Source organism: Phoxinus phoxinus, assembly GCF_949152265.1.
Source record: "Phoxinus phoxinus genome assembly, chromosome: 24".
In the NCBI taxonomy this organism is placed as follows: Eukaryota; Metazoa; Chordata; class Actinopteri; order Cypriniformes; family Leuciscidae; genus Phoxinus; species Phoxinus phoxinus.
This window is the reverse complement of record NC_136899.1, coordinates 1,410,915-1,427,351: the sequence shown is the minus strand read 5'-3', so window position 1 is coordinate 1,427,351 and position 16,437 is coordinate 1,410,915. Positions and strand designations below refer to the sequence as shown.

The following is a 16,437-nucleotide window of genomic DNA, read 5'->3' as shown; positions in this document are numbered from 1 at the left end:
TTAATGTAAATCTCAACATTTACTGATGCATTATTACAATTAAAAGTTGTCTGTTAATATTAGGCAATGCAACGTGAACATTTTTATTAAAGGTTAATAAATGTCAGTGCACATTTTAAGTTAATGCATTAAATAACGTTAACAAATGAGACCTTATTGTAAATTATGAACAATAAGTAAAGAGAAATACAAGCGTGCTGCCTGTTTAAACAAAGCCAATGTATAGAAATGAGGGTCGACCGTGATGGAACAGAGCAGACATACAGCCTGACCTACATGTGTGTGCATCTCTTGGCTGACCTGGATGTTCGGTTATGTAGCATAAGGCTCGAAGCGACTTTTGCAACATACTGATGAAAAGGCCACAGATTGAACGCAGATTGAAACGGACAGCTGAATCGCAAATAAAAACACAAGCGTTGCGTTTGCTGAAGCATGCACACTTAACCTCCTAGTAACTGATGTGAGGAATCCAAAACTTATAGAAGCTGCAGAAACAGGGATATAAAAAGAACGAACACCGAGCTGCATTCTTCTCCTCTTTAGTCGAACGGCAAATACATTTATCAATGTCACAGTGAAGAAAAAAGAAAAGAAAAAAAACACACACGTGGCCAAAAAGAGATGAAGTCGGGAGGCTGCGAGAACATAAAGCCAGATAACTCGACTGAGACCGTCTACCCAGATGCTATTTTTAGCACATCACCCCTCCTCCTCCTAAGAGCCAACATCGTTTCCTTGGTAGCCCTGATTCCTTAGGTCTCCTAAGCAACTGCCTCCCGTTGCCATGGCAACATGAGCCTTGTCAACGAAGGAGCAGGTAAGGGACCCCATGTCCAAAAATATAATAATACAACAGAGTGGAATTATTGAAAAAGCTAGAGGTTCAGTGATCAATTCAGATGTTGTTGTTTCTTTGTTTGTTTATTTAATTATACATAATGTTTTATGTGATTATGTAATAATTTAATGAACGTTAACGATCAGCCCAAAACTAGCTTTAACCTACCTAGCAAATTCCATCACTAAAAACGGGAAAACTTGCCTTGCCGTAAGGGTTAATACATTTATTCCTTAAAACTCAACTTTGATCACCAAAATGACATATTTAAATGTTTTAAAAAATGATTTATGCCTTAAAATATCTTCAATGTAACTCGACACCCTTGCCTCATTTAGTATGTGCGGTTCTATGAATATGCAAATGAGCCCCGCCTCCACTCACTCAGAGATCCACTGGGTAACGATCACACGTTGATCTGATTGGTTACAAGGTAGTTTGTGACGTCAGAAACACCAGCGATTTCAAACCGTGTTTTTGAGACTGTCTTTGGTTCACTGCAGTTTTAAGCAGAAAATACTCAGCAATGCTGTCGATTGTTACTAGTTTCGGAATGTTCAGAACATTAAAAAGTAACATTCCAATAGTGTTTGAAGAATGACAAAACGGAATGGTCGCGTAACCAAGATGAGCCACTTTAACGCCGACCTAATCTACTATCCCTGTGCCAAAAGCACCGTTCTTTAGGTTTGAGACTTAAAGGCATACTATGCAGTTTCCGTTTCGACCCCTAGTCGCTGTGGAGTACTTGTATTTAACGTTACTGTCGCAAATACCACTCACGCAAAGCCGTCTCTGCACTCACGGCCTGATCCCCTCTTCGTATTCTTCGTCGACTCTGCCATGATTCACGACTGAAGCTGTTATATTAAGGTACAAATCTTGCACAGTGTGCCTTTAAATAGGCTCTTTTGGCTCTGAGACGTACAGCCTCTGCTACAAGCTTTACAATCATTCATCCGGTCAAGCAAACACACATCCTGCTCTTTCTCTGCTAGCAGCCATGATGAAGTAAACTCACACACTGCTCTCTGGCTAAAAATAACCTGCGGGTGACGTTCAATAGTTCGTCTGAACGGGAGACAGATCAATACAAACATTTTTCGGCATCAAGCGTCACTCAACCTGAGCTGAGCTCAATCCAATCGTTCAATGCTGCTATTAATATTCTGAAAAGAAACTCCATCTGTTTATTGTCACTCCTGAGAGAAACTCAAATGCTAAGATCTTCTAACACAACGCTGTGTGAACCGTCTGAAGGCATGTTCTGAAAAAAGTCTCTTCTGCTCACAAAGGCTGCATTTCTTTGATCAAAAATATTGTAGAAATGTGAAATATTTTTGAAATTTAAAAATAGATGTTTTCTAAGAAAAAAAATTATGCATACAAAATTCAAAAGAACAGCATTTGTTTGAAACAAAAATATTTTGTAACATTATAAATGTCTTTACTGCCACTTTTGAATTAAACATCCTTGTGGAATAAAAATATAAATTCCTTTCATAAAATAAATAAATTTATTTTACTGACCTCAAATTTTTTAATCATTATTTCTGTTCCAAATATTCAAATAATCTCAAATGTTCTGGGATAAAAGTTTATAGTTTGAATATAAAGCAATCAAAAAGCAAATCACTGTTTGAAAGTAACTTGGCGCTTCAAATAACAATTGCATTGATTACATCGTTACACCAGTAGGTGGCGACAAGTGACTGTTAAAACATTTATTTCTCATTGAATCATTAATTCAAGAGATTCGTTCAAAAATGCTGATTCATCAAGTAATGAAAAAAGTTGGAGTCTTTATGAGTGAGTCATAAACAATTCATGTAGATTAAGTAAACATTTTAAATAGACTGCAGCAATTACCGTTTTGTCAGAACCTCTAGTAAATTACATGTTATTTTGTTCAGTTGTCTGTTCAGAATCGTGATTAGGGGTGTGCGATATCACGATTTTTGATCGTGGATGATTCAAATGTCTCCACGATCTGCTTTTGAAGAAATATCGTAGGATCGTGCATTCTTTCGGTTTGCAGTTCTGGCGCCTCCGTCTCAACATACTGTACAGTGCGACGTATATCCACATGAAATGCAGAGGAACGGGACACTGTAGTTCATAAAAATTAATTATTTGCATGTGCTTTAAAGCCTTGCCGGTTAAACATGTAATTCGCTGCTGATGCGCTGTTCTAACGAGCGCAATACACCCGACGCGCACATGCACTAAAAGCCTGTCTAACAGCGCCTGGTCACTGGACTAAGTTATCTTTCGAGTCTTATTGCGCTAATACTGTCAAATACACACAAGGTTTACATAAACAAAGTTGGTTATGTCTAAAGTGAAATAACAATAGAAAAAATTAAGAAAAAAAATCTGCTTCTCAAATGCGTGTTATTAGACTCGTCGCGTTCAGATCTTAAAGTGACAGTAGTCCTAATAGTAAACATGCAGTCGCTTGTCCTTAAAGGGATAGTTACCCAAAAATACAAATTTTACAATGTATAACTGTATAACTTTTTATTCTATATTTTGTTACCTAAGGCTTTGTTTTTAAAATAGGGACATTAGTTTGGCTGTAATGCTCAGTCACTTGCAAAATAGTAAAACCAACATGAAAAGGAATCGTGATAAAATCGTGATTTTCCTGAAAAAAATCGTGATATATTTTTGCCATATCGCCCACCCCTAATCGTGATTCTGTAAAAAAAAAAAAAAAAGACAAAAAAAAAGATTCTCAAGTCATCCAGAATCGTGCAGCTCTACTTCTAAGACTCCTTTTCTTAGAGCCAAATCTGAAACGGCATCACTTGTGTCCTTCACAGCAATCCCAGAATGCATTGCAAAAGCCACTCAAAGATCTCAGAGAGTGAAATGTTGCAGCACAGTGAACGTCATTGGTTCAGTTCTGCTGGGAACAGGGACTTTTATCATCTATTATATCACATTAGCTGGATTTCTGACTATGTGTAAAGTGAGTTTGCTGCATCAGTGAGCAGAGGGTAATTATTCAGCAGATCACAGCCGGCCGCGTCTCTCCTACCGCCTGCCAAAGCTCGAGCTACAGCAACTGTTGCAGAAACCTGCCTTATTTACATATTTGCATAATTAAGACATTTGTGAAGATATGGAGAAATATTATCAGTGATGTTACAATGAACACACCGTGACAAAAAAACACTAATTGAACAAGTCACATGGCATACAACACGTATGCCCACTTTCTCAGCATCTGTCCTTGTTACTATGGAAACATCAGCTGCTTTTCAGTCGCCGTGGCAACGAGACGGGCTCCACGCCCTCCCTGGAGGCAGTCTGTGTTTACAACAGTCGATGCATTGACCTTTACCGCTCCATCATTCTGCTGGTCTCAAAACACTCCGGTTATCATAACCTTTGACTGCACGAATCCATTTGAATTTAGTGACGCACATACGCAGAACAACGATTGGCTAAATGTTAATTTCGTGGCAAAATGACGTTCACTTAGTAAGTGTACCAAGAACTGAGACATTCGCTTCAGTTATAATAGACATTTGTGCCGCCGGCGGTTATAAACATCCTGACAAAATCCACAAATCTAACGACACCAACTGCTGGTCAATAGTTTGGGGTCAATAAGATATATATATATATATATATATATATAAAGAAATTTATACTTTTATTCTGCAAGAAATTATTAAATTGATAAGAGTAAAGACATTTATGATGCTACAAAAGACTATTTCAAATAAATGTTGTTCTTTTGAACTTTCTATTCATTGAAGAATCCTAAAAAAATAAAAATGTATCACCGTATCCACAAAAAGATGAACTTTTCAATACTGATAATAATCGGTCTGCTAATCATCATATTACACTGATTTCTGAAGGATCATGTGACACTGAAGACTGGAATAATGATGCTGAAAATTCAGCTTTGATCACAGGAATAAATTACACTTTACTATAAATTCACATAGAGAACAGATGATTTAAATTGTAATAATATTTCGCATTTTGATAATGTGAGATATTAAAATGCAGCTTTTGTGAGCAGAAGAGACTCATTTTAATAACATCAAATCTTACCCACACCTAACTTTTGAAAAGTAGTCTATATGTACTACATAAATCAATTAAATCAAATTTCAGCTGCTAATTCAAGTAAGCCATGGTCAACCAATATGCAAATATTATTTATACTTCTTTATTATTTTCCTAAGTGTGGGTGTTTGAATCGAGATCGCAATCTTTTAACGATTAATCGTGCAGCTCCACTATGAGTGAAAAACAGCAATATTTGGAGATTTACATTTCACCCGTCACTACATAAACACCATCACAACACCACAATAAAGCATGTGGTGTAGACCGAAGCTGTCAAACCTCTTGAACACACGTGAGGGTGTTTGGTCGGGTCGGTCGGTGGTGCCGAGAGGCCGGTGGCTCCATTCGCCTGTCTTTCACCGTGAAGCTTCTCGGTAGGGTTTACTTATGTAAGATCCCTGTGCCGACACTCACAGCCTCACAAAACCTCTGGCCTCCAGAAATACTCCTCGCATCTGCTTCCAAACATCTATTGGCCTGCTTTAGTCCTTTTACTAGGCAGGCACTATATTTTGTATGACATAAACATGAAAAAAATAAGGAAAAAACTATCCTAAGGTGTATTAGGATAGGACACAAACTTGAAAACAAAAGAAAACTTAAAAAAAGGTATATCGAGTGCAACAGGAATGTTTTTTTATTGTATTTCAACTCGAATGCAATAAATATTGATATTGCAATATTTTGCCATGTGCTGTGTATTTTGCCCCTCTTTTTTGTTTTAAGACAAACCATGTGTAAGTTCATAAGTGGACAGCATTGCTGAGTATTTTCTGCTTAAAACTGCAGTGAACCAAAGACAGTCTCAAAAACACGGTGTGAAATCGCTGGTGTTTCTGACGTCACACACTACCTTGACCAATCAGATCAACGTGTGATCGTCAACCAGTGGATCTCTGAGTGAGTGAGTGAGTGGAGGCGGGGCTCATTTGCATATTCATAGAACCACGCATACTAAATGAGGCAAGGGTGTCGAGTTACATTCAAGATATTTTAAGGCATGAAGAAAAAAAAATTCCACGGGGAAAAAAAACTTAAATGTGCCGTTTGGGTGATAAAAGATACAATTATGTATTAATTTATTTAAAAAGTAATCAAATTATTGACTAAAGGGGGACGTTGAAGGAAATAAATAAAAATGAATAAATGCACTGGGTAAATGAAAATGAAAAACACTCGCTTGATCATCTGAGAACGTATCTGTGATTAATTTAATGTGCCTTAATCAGGTTAATCGTTCAGATGGAACAAAAACTAAAAGCTAAAAAAATGCTGTAAAGTATTTTTATTTCCTTTTTGGTTTGAACAATTACGATTTACTAGTATCGCATACAATCTTATCGATTACTCCATAATCATCCATTCATATTTTCTCAAAATACATGATTAGAATCCCAAATAAATCTCTATATAACGTAAACGAAGCACATCAGATTTACCAGTCACAGAGAAACGACTGGTGTTTATTTTTTTTAATACCAAGCGTCTGTCTGAACAAAAGGAGAGCTGGGTCTGTGTTGTGAGTGTGTTAACACTCCACCATTCATAACAACACACGTCACAATCCAGAGCGCCTCACAAGAGAAACAAAACACATCACGACCCAAAACAATCAATGCCATTCAGAGATGTTCACAGGACGCACTCAAGGCTAAGGAAAATATCACTTTGAAAAGTCCTCTCCGTATATAACAAACACCAAGCAGAGAGTCACTGCAGGCAAGCGAACATGGAGTAATAGAATTCACTCTAATGTGATATTTGACACGGAGCTTTCACAATTTTCTTATTTTCAGCTCATAGTACAACACACACGCACATTATGGGACACTGTCATTAATTTGCATGTTGGAGAGTCTGACACCAAACGCTGATGTCCTGTCTCCCGGAGTGTATAAGTAGCTCCCTCAGTGACAGAGTCCCTCCCAGCTGGAGAAAGAGCCGAAAATTACAGAGAACTAGAAGAGACAGCTGTGTCAGACGCGCCCAAACACACACACACACACACACACACACACACACACACACACACACACACACACACACACACACACACACACACACACACACACACACACACACACACACACACACACACACACACACACACACACACACACACACACACACACACACAATCTAAAACCAGCAATCGGCCATTTTAAGACATACTATACTGTATTTTCTGCAGTTGCGTAGCTTATGCTATGCTGAAGTTAATCAAGTCAACATGTATTAGCATTCACAACCCAGTTTACTTCTGCAACGTGATGCATTTCAGAGTGAAGACAGGCCAAAACAAGATATAAGAAAGCACACTGTAGGTGCGTCCCAATTTGCGTACGTATGCAGTATTCTATTCTTCACACTGAAGATTACAAAAACAAGAAGTGCACTTTAAATACCCAGTTGATGCACTTAATTAACCGTAAAAAAACGAAGTCTGGAATGTTGGAGACTTCATGCACTCGACTGTCGCAGCTTTAGTTATAAAATTCATATACTACTTTTCAATCTTTTAGAATATGATGAAAAATATGAAGATTCTTATGGGAAGGACCCCCATTCTATTATTTAAAAGATATCTGAATATTTTTTATGTAAAAAGACCCAATTAATACTGTGATTTTTTTCTTTTCTTTTTTTAGAAATGTGTAATCTATTTAGTTTCTATTAGCATACTTCATTGCATTTTTAACTAAGATGTATTTTTTAAAATAAATAAATAATAGGCCTATATCCATACTTTGATTAAATTGTATTTTTTTATTTAAGTGAAATTTCATTTATTTTAACACTTTTTTTATTGAATCTTATTTTTATTTATTTGTTTTTTACATTTTACATTGATTTTCTTATTTTTTTTAATGTATTTTATTTTATTTTAATCAAATGTATTAATTTGTTATTGATTTTACTTAAATAAAATTGTATTTATCTATTTTTATAAAAAAAAAAAAAAAAGTTTTAGTTAATTGGATCAATCTTATTTAAAAAATATAAAAAAATGTAGTACTGCTTTTTCTCTTAATTGTTCCACGCACCCCCAGAACTTCCTTCTGACCCCCTAGGGTTCCCCAGACCCCAGTTTGAAAACCACTGCACTACACGGATGAGTACAAAGTGTAAAAGTGCATAGTTTATAAGTGAACAGTGTATAGTGCATCATTTGGGACACAACTTGAGTCTTTCTCCTGCTGTTCATGAGTCACAGCGATGCCTTCTGGGATTATGACAGTATTCTATTCAAATATAACATTGCGTTTCTAGTTTACATTTAAGAACATATATACTTTACTAAAAACTGGCTAGTTTATGGAGATACAAGGACTTTTTATACCACATACCGATTCACAGACTAATTTAGTTTGGAGAATACAAACTAGTTCAGTCATTTAAGTTATAAATCACACAAAAAAGTTGAAAGAAAAATAGTAATAAAAAAGTTGAAGTACTAAAATTAGTAAAACTGAAAGCTGCAGCAAATCAGTGTTGCACGTCCACTAACCACATATCACCAACATCTGGTTATGAGACTGCTACAGCAATTATAGAGCAAGTTATGAATGAAAAGTAGAGGATGTTACACAACACGCTTTTTTCACAACATAAAGAGGCCAAAAATGAGTAAGCAATACCTAAATGTTGACTTACCTAATTGGCGTGTTGAAACAGATGATGTCGGGGAACATAGAGGAGAAAGAAATAAAAAGAGCATCACTAACGACTGTATTTCACTTTTTATACATGCATGAATGGACAAGGGTGGCACATAATGACACTAAAAAAGTGCTAGAAGAGAAATGGGTGGTGGAAACCGAGAGATAAGATTGTCACGTTAGGTGTCACCAATGGTAGTACAAGAAACAATCACAACAGCAGAGTGGAGATGCAAAAATTGTGAGGGAACAACAGCACCTCCTCGAATAACTGCAAACCAAAGCGTTTTGATTAGTATAGTACACCCTGGATCACAAGGTTAATTGGGAGGGGGGGGAGGGGTGGTGGATTCGTGTTTGCACAAAGTCGGTCATTCATTGTGGAAGAAACACCCAAGCAAAACCAAGCCAACCCGCTTTAAACGAACCCTAACCATTGAGTCCAGCTGACGGGGTGACATGTTAGTTATTGGGGTGTGCAGTTTAATCACTCAAGCCCAGGCTTGGAATCCACACAGCCATGCATTAAGTGGATCCAGTTCCCAAAACGTCCACAACAAACCTTCCAATGTGAAGGGCAGTCCTCCGGCTTGCTCCCGAGGTTCTGCAAAACTAGGGAAGAACGGCGGAGCGGCCGGATTCAAACCGGAAATCTGTGGAGACGGCAACTTTGCATCAGGGGAAGTCGGACTTTTTGACGAAGATGAACTGGACTTCTTGCCTTGTTTGGTTTTTGGTTCCTTTGGGGATTTGCTCTTTGGTGAAGGAACTTGGGTCTCAAATGCAACATCATCCAGATCAAACGGTTGATTGTGGTTGTTGAGAGACCACGCAGGTCCAGATGGAGAAAACGGAGGCGCTGAGATCAACGCTTCCATCGGTGGTACAAAACAAGTGCTTCCAGGGGTGGATGCTTGCGGTTCCTTCACTGGTGAGTCTTGGGAGGCCATGGAAGAGGTGTAGGGGTGTTCTTGTCCAAACAACGCCTCCTCAAAAGGTCCTCCAGGAGAAGGTTGAGTATCATTGAGAAGAGAATCAGCTTTTCCCAGAGGAGATGGAAGCGTGATATCATCCATGATTATATCATGGAATCCAGATGACGTGGATAAAGGGTGTTTTTCGGGGGCTCGACCGGGAGTTTTTAGGGAGATCATTGCAGGAGTTGTGGATGGTGGGGAAGTAGCTGTGAGAGACAGAAGATCTTGGGTAAGAGACAGAGGAATGAGACTCTCATCGGTGTAGTCCTCAGAAAACGACACTAGACCGCTGTCAACTCCAAGAGGTGATTGAGTAAAATCAGTTGCGAACTCTTGCGGCACGGAGGCCGAAGCAGGGACGAAGGGTTCGGCGTGGATCGCCCATTCCTCGGGGATCTTCTTTCGGCTTTTCGGCTTCTTGGCTCTCCCACCGATGCGCCCGACGTCTTCCCAGCCTCCATCTTCTTTGGATTGATGGAGGCTCTCGGGTAAAGCACTTTCGCTTTGCATTTCCGCGTGGAAGTCGTAAACCTCGTCCCTGGGTCTCCGTTTTTTCTTCTTCTTTTCCTTCTTACGGTCAGATCCTTCCCCTTCCCTCTCCTCCGCATCTCCCACACTTCTGTCTCTCGGGGACCACTGAGGATCGGTCGTGTCACTCTGGCTTTCTACCAGGTGACTTGCATGGCGACTGATAACGGTGGAAACGCTGGGTGTGAAGGGCAGGTCAGAAGGAATGCCGGCCTCATCGGACCAGTGATCACCAAAGACACCTCATGTACAGAGAAGAAAGGAAATTAGAGTAGCACTAACTCCCTTTTTCGCTCTCTCACACATGCACAAAGGCATTCACTAACTTCTCAATCACGCCTCACACTCCCAGACAGATGTATATATATGTGACCCTGGATCACAAACCCAGTCTGGAGCCGCACGGGTATATCTGTGGCAATAGCAACTATACATTGTATGGGTCAAAATTATCCATTTTTCTTTTATGCCAAATATCATGAGGATATTAAGTAAAGATCAAGATATTTTGTAAATTTCCTACCATAAATATATAAAACATGTATTTTTGTGAGTGAATGCAGCACAATCGTGAACATAAATGCACAACTTTAAAGGAGATTTTCTCAATGTTTAGATTTTTTGCACCCTCAGATTCTAGATTTTCAAATATCTCGGACAAATATTGTCCTATCCTAACAAACCATACATCAATGGTACGCTTATTTATTTAACTTTAAGATGATGTATAAATTTCAATTGCAAAAAATTGACCCATGTGACTGATTTTGTGGTCCAGGGTCACATATGATATTCCCTACAACCTGTGAGGATCTAAATCAGATAATTTAACCATATTTTTGAGGAGAGTTGAAGCCCTGGATGCTTGAGTGGTCTGAAATTCACAATATAGTCAAAGCTATTACATGAAACACATTGCCTTATTTAACTTCTATAATAAAGCAGTTCATTAAAGGATGTGACATGAAAAGTAAACATAAATTTCATAGCATTTTTCTAAATTAAGGTGCTGAAATAAGGAGGTTTTGTGGCACTTTAAGATAAAGAAACTGTAACTGATGTACCGTAATATATTGATGAAGGATGTAAACAGTTCTAAAAGAAAAAAAAGCCTAATTTTCTATTTAAAATATATCAAAAAAATACTTTTATCCCAGAATAATCTGCTTGAGAAGCAACACACTGAAAGTACTTTTATAGATTGTCTCTTGAATACCGACGCAGTTTGTCTTTCTTTAGACAAGTTTAAAAATCTGCCAGGGTAGTAATATTATCCAAACCATAATCTAAGAAAGCAAGTCTTATTAATCTTATGCAATGTTAATTTTTTAAGTAAAATGTTTTTACTGAAAAAAGTGTTTTTCTTTCTTCCTTTTTAGCAGAAGATGTGCACAAAGCAGACTGAGCAACTGAGGTCAAGCATAACTTATTTGTGTACAAGGTCTGGATTCCTCTATAAGAAATAACGAGCAGAAATAATGATTTGTGGGGCAAATCCCATTTGGGGATTTGTGAGACGACTCCTCGTATACTAAATGACTGGACGCTACATGACATGCCTGACTGACCAAGATATCTTTGTCTTGGAAGATAAGGTCTATAACCTAAGGTGTTTTGTGTGAGACGGATAAAAATATTACATTTGCTAATAAAGTATGCTTATGTCATCATAAAATCGAGTCAGAATTTCTCCAGCTGGGTGATTTAACGATCAAGCACTTGATAACGGACTCGTGCACTGACTCTACAAGTCCTCCATCTGGTAGGTGTGCAACACTGTTTGCACATCAACAACCATCCATGAGCGTCAAACCAGGCAGAATATCATCATGGCGCTTGGTTTTTACCAGCGAGGTGAATGTAGGTCTCAGCTGCACTGTACTAACCCTATACAGCTGAGGAACCCTTAAAGGCCCCTGGGAACCCAGAAACCATTGGCAACTGATAATGTAACTCCGCCTTGCACTAGTTATTGTGCCCCCTGGTGGGCAGCAATCGTTTTAATTACTAATGGATTAGAAATTTGCTCCACAGGGGCTCCTGCAGGAATCCCATAATCCCTAATACAAAACACATGGGAAGTACATGAGGAACATTGACTGCATATTAAGGGCATGAGCAGCATTTAAAGATGATTATACTGATTTGTCACGCTATATATAGATATATACACAGTACTGCCTCATAGAAAGATACTCTAACATTGAAAAATGCTGATATTTGTGTACATACCTGCAGATGTGTCCAGTGGGCTCTTGGGTGTTGTGGCTGCCAGGGGTTCGGCTGGTACTTTGGGGGGTTCGGCTGGTACTTTGAGGGGTTCGGATGGTATTTTGGGGGGTTCGGCTGGTATTTTGAGGGGTTCGGCTGGTACTTTAAGGGGTTCGGCTGGTACTTTTAGGGGTTCAGCTGGTACTATTAGGGGTTCAGCTGGTACTTTTAGGGGTTCAGTTGGTACTTTGAGGGGTTCGGATGGTATTTTGAGGGGTTCAGATAGTATTTTGAGGGGTTCAGATGGTACTTTGAGGGGTTCGGATGGTATTTTGAGGGGTTCAGATGGTACTTTGAGGGGTTCGGATGGTATTTTGAGGGGTTCGGCTGGTATTTTGAGGGGTTCAGCTGGTATTTTGAGGGGTTCAGTCGGTATTTTGGGGGCTTCGGGGGCCTGAGCATCTGGTGAATTCTGTGGTACGGCCACACCAGGCGGTTTTTCTGTCTGGAGAGGAGCAGCACCTGTGATCACCGCAGGCATTGTGCTAGGCTGAGAGAAACCTATGGAAAAAAAGTCAAATACATGACATAATTATTTAAATACACCATGTACTTGTGGTTTTAAACCATTAAACTTATTAATTTTCTAGAATGTGATGTTTTGATAATAATAATAATGATGGTGATAATAATATTAGCAGTAGTAATATAGTATTAATAAAGAATAATATCTTATTACTTGTAGTAGTTGGATTTATAATACAAGTTATTCATTTATTATTTAAATAACAATCATACTACTGCTAATAATAATAATAAATTAAGATAACACTATTGCTGAGCCAAACTACAAAAAAAAAGTGTGACGTGAAAATACGGTACATGCTTTAATATTTAGACCACTTCTATTATTGATTGCTATCAGGATGTGAGGAGAGTTTCAACCAGTATAACAAAGTGTTTATAAAAAAAATAGCCAACACTACATTTAATGAAACCTTTTATGCTTCATTTAGACCAGTTTCTTAAGATACCCCTGTAATTTCAATGGTTTCCACTATCAGCTGAGATGCGAATGCTTCTGTAACACACCGTCTATGATATATGCATGTATATACATGCACGTTTATCAGATCAGACTCGTGTTTGTTCCTGTATCGCATCAGGTATGACAGAAACTGAGTGAGGTATGTAGACACGATCAGTGTCGCATCTGAGCTGAATTCTGATGCGAGCGTGACTCATTATCTCCCAAGAGCCCCTTTAAACCAGCGCTAATATCAGCTATTGTCTTTCTAGGGAAAAACAGGGCTGTTCATTTACCCCACTAATGAATTCACGCTCATTATCATTACTAGCATTACTTCTAATGCGGCCCATTAGAGAGCAGAATAAAAGCTCCAGGTTATATCGAATCAAATCTCCATTTCTCAGCATGACCAGAGATGGAGTTTCTGTCTGTGACTTTCAACATGATGTTGCCACACAATGACGCCATGAACTTAAAGTTTCCGAAACATCTTTAACCAATATATCTCGTAGGACTGTAGATGTGTATCACGTTCAAAACAGGAATCACAGGAGCAGAAGATCTTCATTAAACGAGGTCAGGGGTAATTAGAGGTGTTGTTTTGCCGGACGCACAATTTTAGTAAACCTAATTAATGGCCGGAGAGAGATTCAACAAGATGACACTGAACAAATAAGAGCGTATAATTAACGAGCCTCGAGCAGAAAGCACTGGAAAAGCCGCTAAATCACATTAGAATAATGATTTTCAAAGCTCTCTCTCTCTCTCTCTCTCTCTCTCTCTCTCTATATATATATATATATATATATATATACACACATCAAAAAACTCAATTAGTAAAGATGCAGCCAAAGAATTTGCTATTTGTTGTTTTATAGTGTATATATATATCATTCTGTGAAACTTTTGCATCTTTTTTAAAAGCTTGATTCTGAATGTTATTCACTGCCATTATACGGACGAGCACAAGGGGAAAATGTTTTTTATTTATTCTTCTTTTGTGGTTCATAAAAGAAAGAAGGGCATACGGCAATAGAACACCACCATGGTAAGTAAATAATGACTTAAAATGCTTCACACTTGCAGCACTTTAACGCTCTAAATACTACCCAAACTTAAATGTTATTTTTAATGCGATACCCAGAAACATTTTTTTGTTCATTCTTTAAAAGATTGTCCCCATTTACGGAAGAGGATTAGGGCCAAGCAATAATAAAAAAATAAAACCATCTCGAGTTTAAAGTCATTATAATGCGAGATTAAACTCGTTAAATTTCGAGAAAAAAAGTCGAAATACAATCTTGAGAATAAACTCATTACATTTCGAGAATAAAGTCGTTGTGTTTCGAGAAAAAACTCGTTAAATTTCAAGAAAAAAGTCGAAATACAATCCTGAGAATAAACTCATTAAATATTGAGAATAAAGTCGTTGTGTTTCGAGAAAAAAATTGTGTTTCGAGAAAAAACTCTTTAAATTTCGAGAAAAAAGTCGAAATACAATCCTGAGAATAAACTCATTAAATATTGAGAATAAAGTCGTTGTGTTTCGAGAAAAAAATTGTGTTTCGAGAAAAAACTCGTTAAATTTCGAGAAAAAAGTCGAAATATAATCTAAACGTGTGTAATTCCGGCGAAGGAGACGCTTGAGAAGACGCCAGTATTGCTCTGGCCCAAATGCACTCTGGCATATGGACAGCTATGATAAATTAAAACCGTACGGCATTGCCATTAATGGCTGTATAGATGGTTACAGTCGTTACATTCTGTGGATGGAGGCGTACACAACCAACAACGATCCTAAAGTAATGCCAGTTACTTCATAAAAACAGTGCATAGGGGGGTGTCCCGAGAGGATCCGCGCGGACATGGGGACTGGGGACCGAAAATAGTATTCTGGCAGCAATGCAAAGGTTTTTACGAAGTAACCATGGAGACAGTTTTGCAATTTAACAAGTTTTTTCTCGAAATGTAAAGAGTTTATTCTCAAGATTGTATTTCGACTTTTTTCTCTAAATTTAACGAGTTTTTTCTCGAAACAAAACGACTTTATTCTCGAAATGTAATGAGTTTATTCTCAAGATTTTATTTCGACTTTTTTCTCTAAATTTAACGAGTTTTTTCTCGAAACAAAACGACTTTATTCTCGAAATGTAATGAGTTTATTCTCAAGATTTTATTTCGACTTTTTTTCTCGAAATTTAACGAGTTTAATCTCGCATTATAATGACTTTAATCTCGAGATGGTTTTGTTTTTTTATTATTGCTTGGCCCTAATCCTCTTCCGTACCATTTGTAAAACTAAAAGTTGCAAAATTTAGGGAAATTAACACTTGGTGGCAAAAAAAACTTTATTTTAATAATAATAAATAAAAAATTATAACCAGTAGATGGCAGCAGAGGATCACTTATTGGCTTATTGGCCATTTTCACTACAGAATATGTTTTTTTTTACAAGTTTTGCTTTTAAATTTATATTTAGACATTATGAAATCACGATTATAAAATATCAAATCATCAAGAATCAAATTTTGTCGAAGTTTGGCACTTTTTCCATATTGAAGTATGAAGCTGTCGGTCAGTTCAAGATGATACTACAGAAGAACAATGGTATATTTAATAGGGAATATTTTTTCTGCATCTCAACTCAAGCTCAACACTTATCTCTCAAATATGCATTTCCAAGAAATAATATAATATTATTAGTAATTTTATGATCTAATTACCTTTATGATTAAAAATCCACTCAGCGCTACCAAATCAGGTAATTTCTATAAAGTAATCTATAAAACTATTCTGGAAAATTACAAACTATGATTATTATTAAGTATGATTATTTTGTGTTTTGTCTCTCGTTATGGTCAGTGAAGGTGGTCACCTGAGAACGGTCCCATCGGGCTGCTGTCCATCATCTGTGCAGGGCTTGACTGTGAGCCCCACTGGTCAGGAAAGCCAGACATCGCGCCTAGAAGACAACGGAGAGAGAGAGCCGATAAACAACAGGGCGTGTCGTACAAGTGTGCAGTCGCTGAGCTGCATGTCAATGAGAGGAGAAAAGTGACGAGTGTTTGTAAGAGGCTTTACAGAGAGACAGAGAACAAG

General features: G+C 37.8%; 1 protein-coding gene across 12 annotated transcripts in view; it reads right to left on the bottom strand.

Moving 5' to 3' along the window:
• Window positions 1–16,437, bottom strand: part of LOC306992799 (uncharacterized protein) — an 86,878-nt gene that overhangs the window by 32,453 nt on the left and 37,988 nt on the right. For 9 of the 12 annotated variants that reach the window (XM_079601998.1, XM_079601993.1, XM_079601997.1 and 6 more), the window contains 3 exons: window positions 16,214–16,300; window positions 12,330–12,869; window positions 9,155–10,339 (listed from right to left, as the gene is read on the bottom strand). In XM_079601998.1, the coding sequence (XP_079458124.1) occupies window positions 9,155–10,339; window positions 12,330–12,869; window positions 16,214–16,300 (1,812 nt within the window). The remainder of the gene's footprint in view (window positions 1–9,154; window positions 10,340–12,329; window positions 12,870–16,213; window positions 16,301–16,437) is intronic. The other 3 variants (XM_079601995.1, XM_079601994.1, XM_079601996.1) reach the window with 1 other exon arrangement.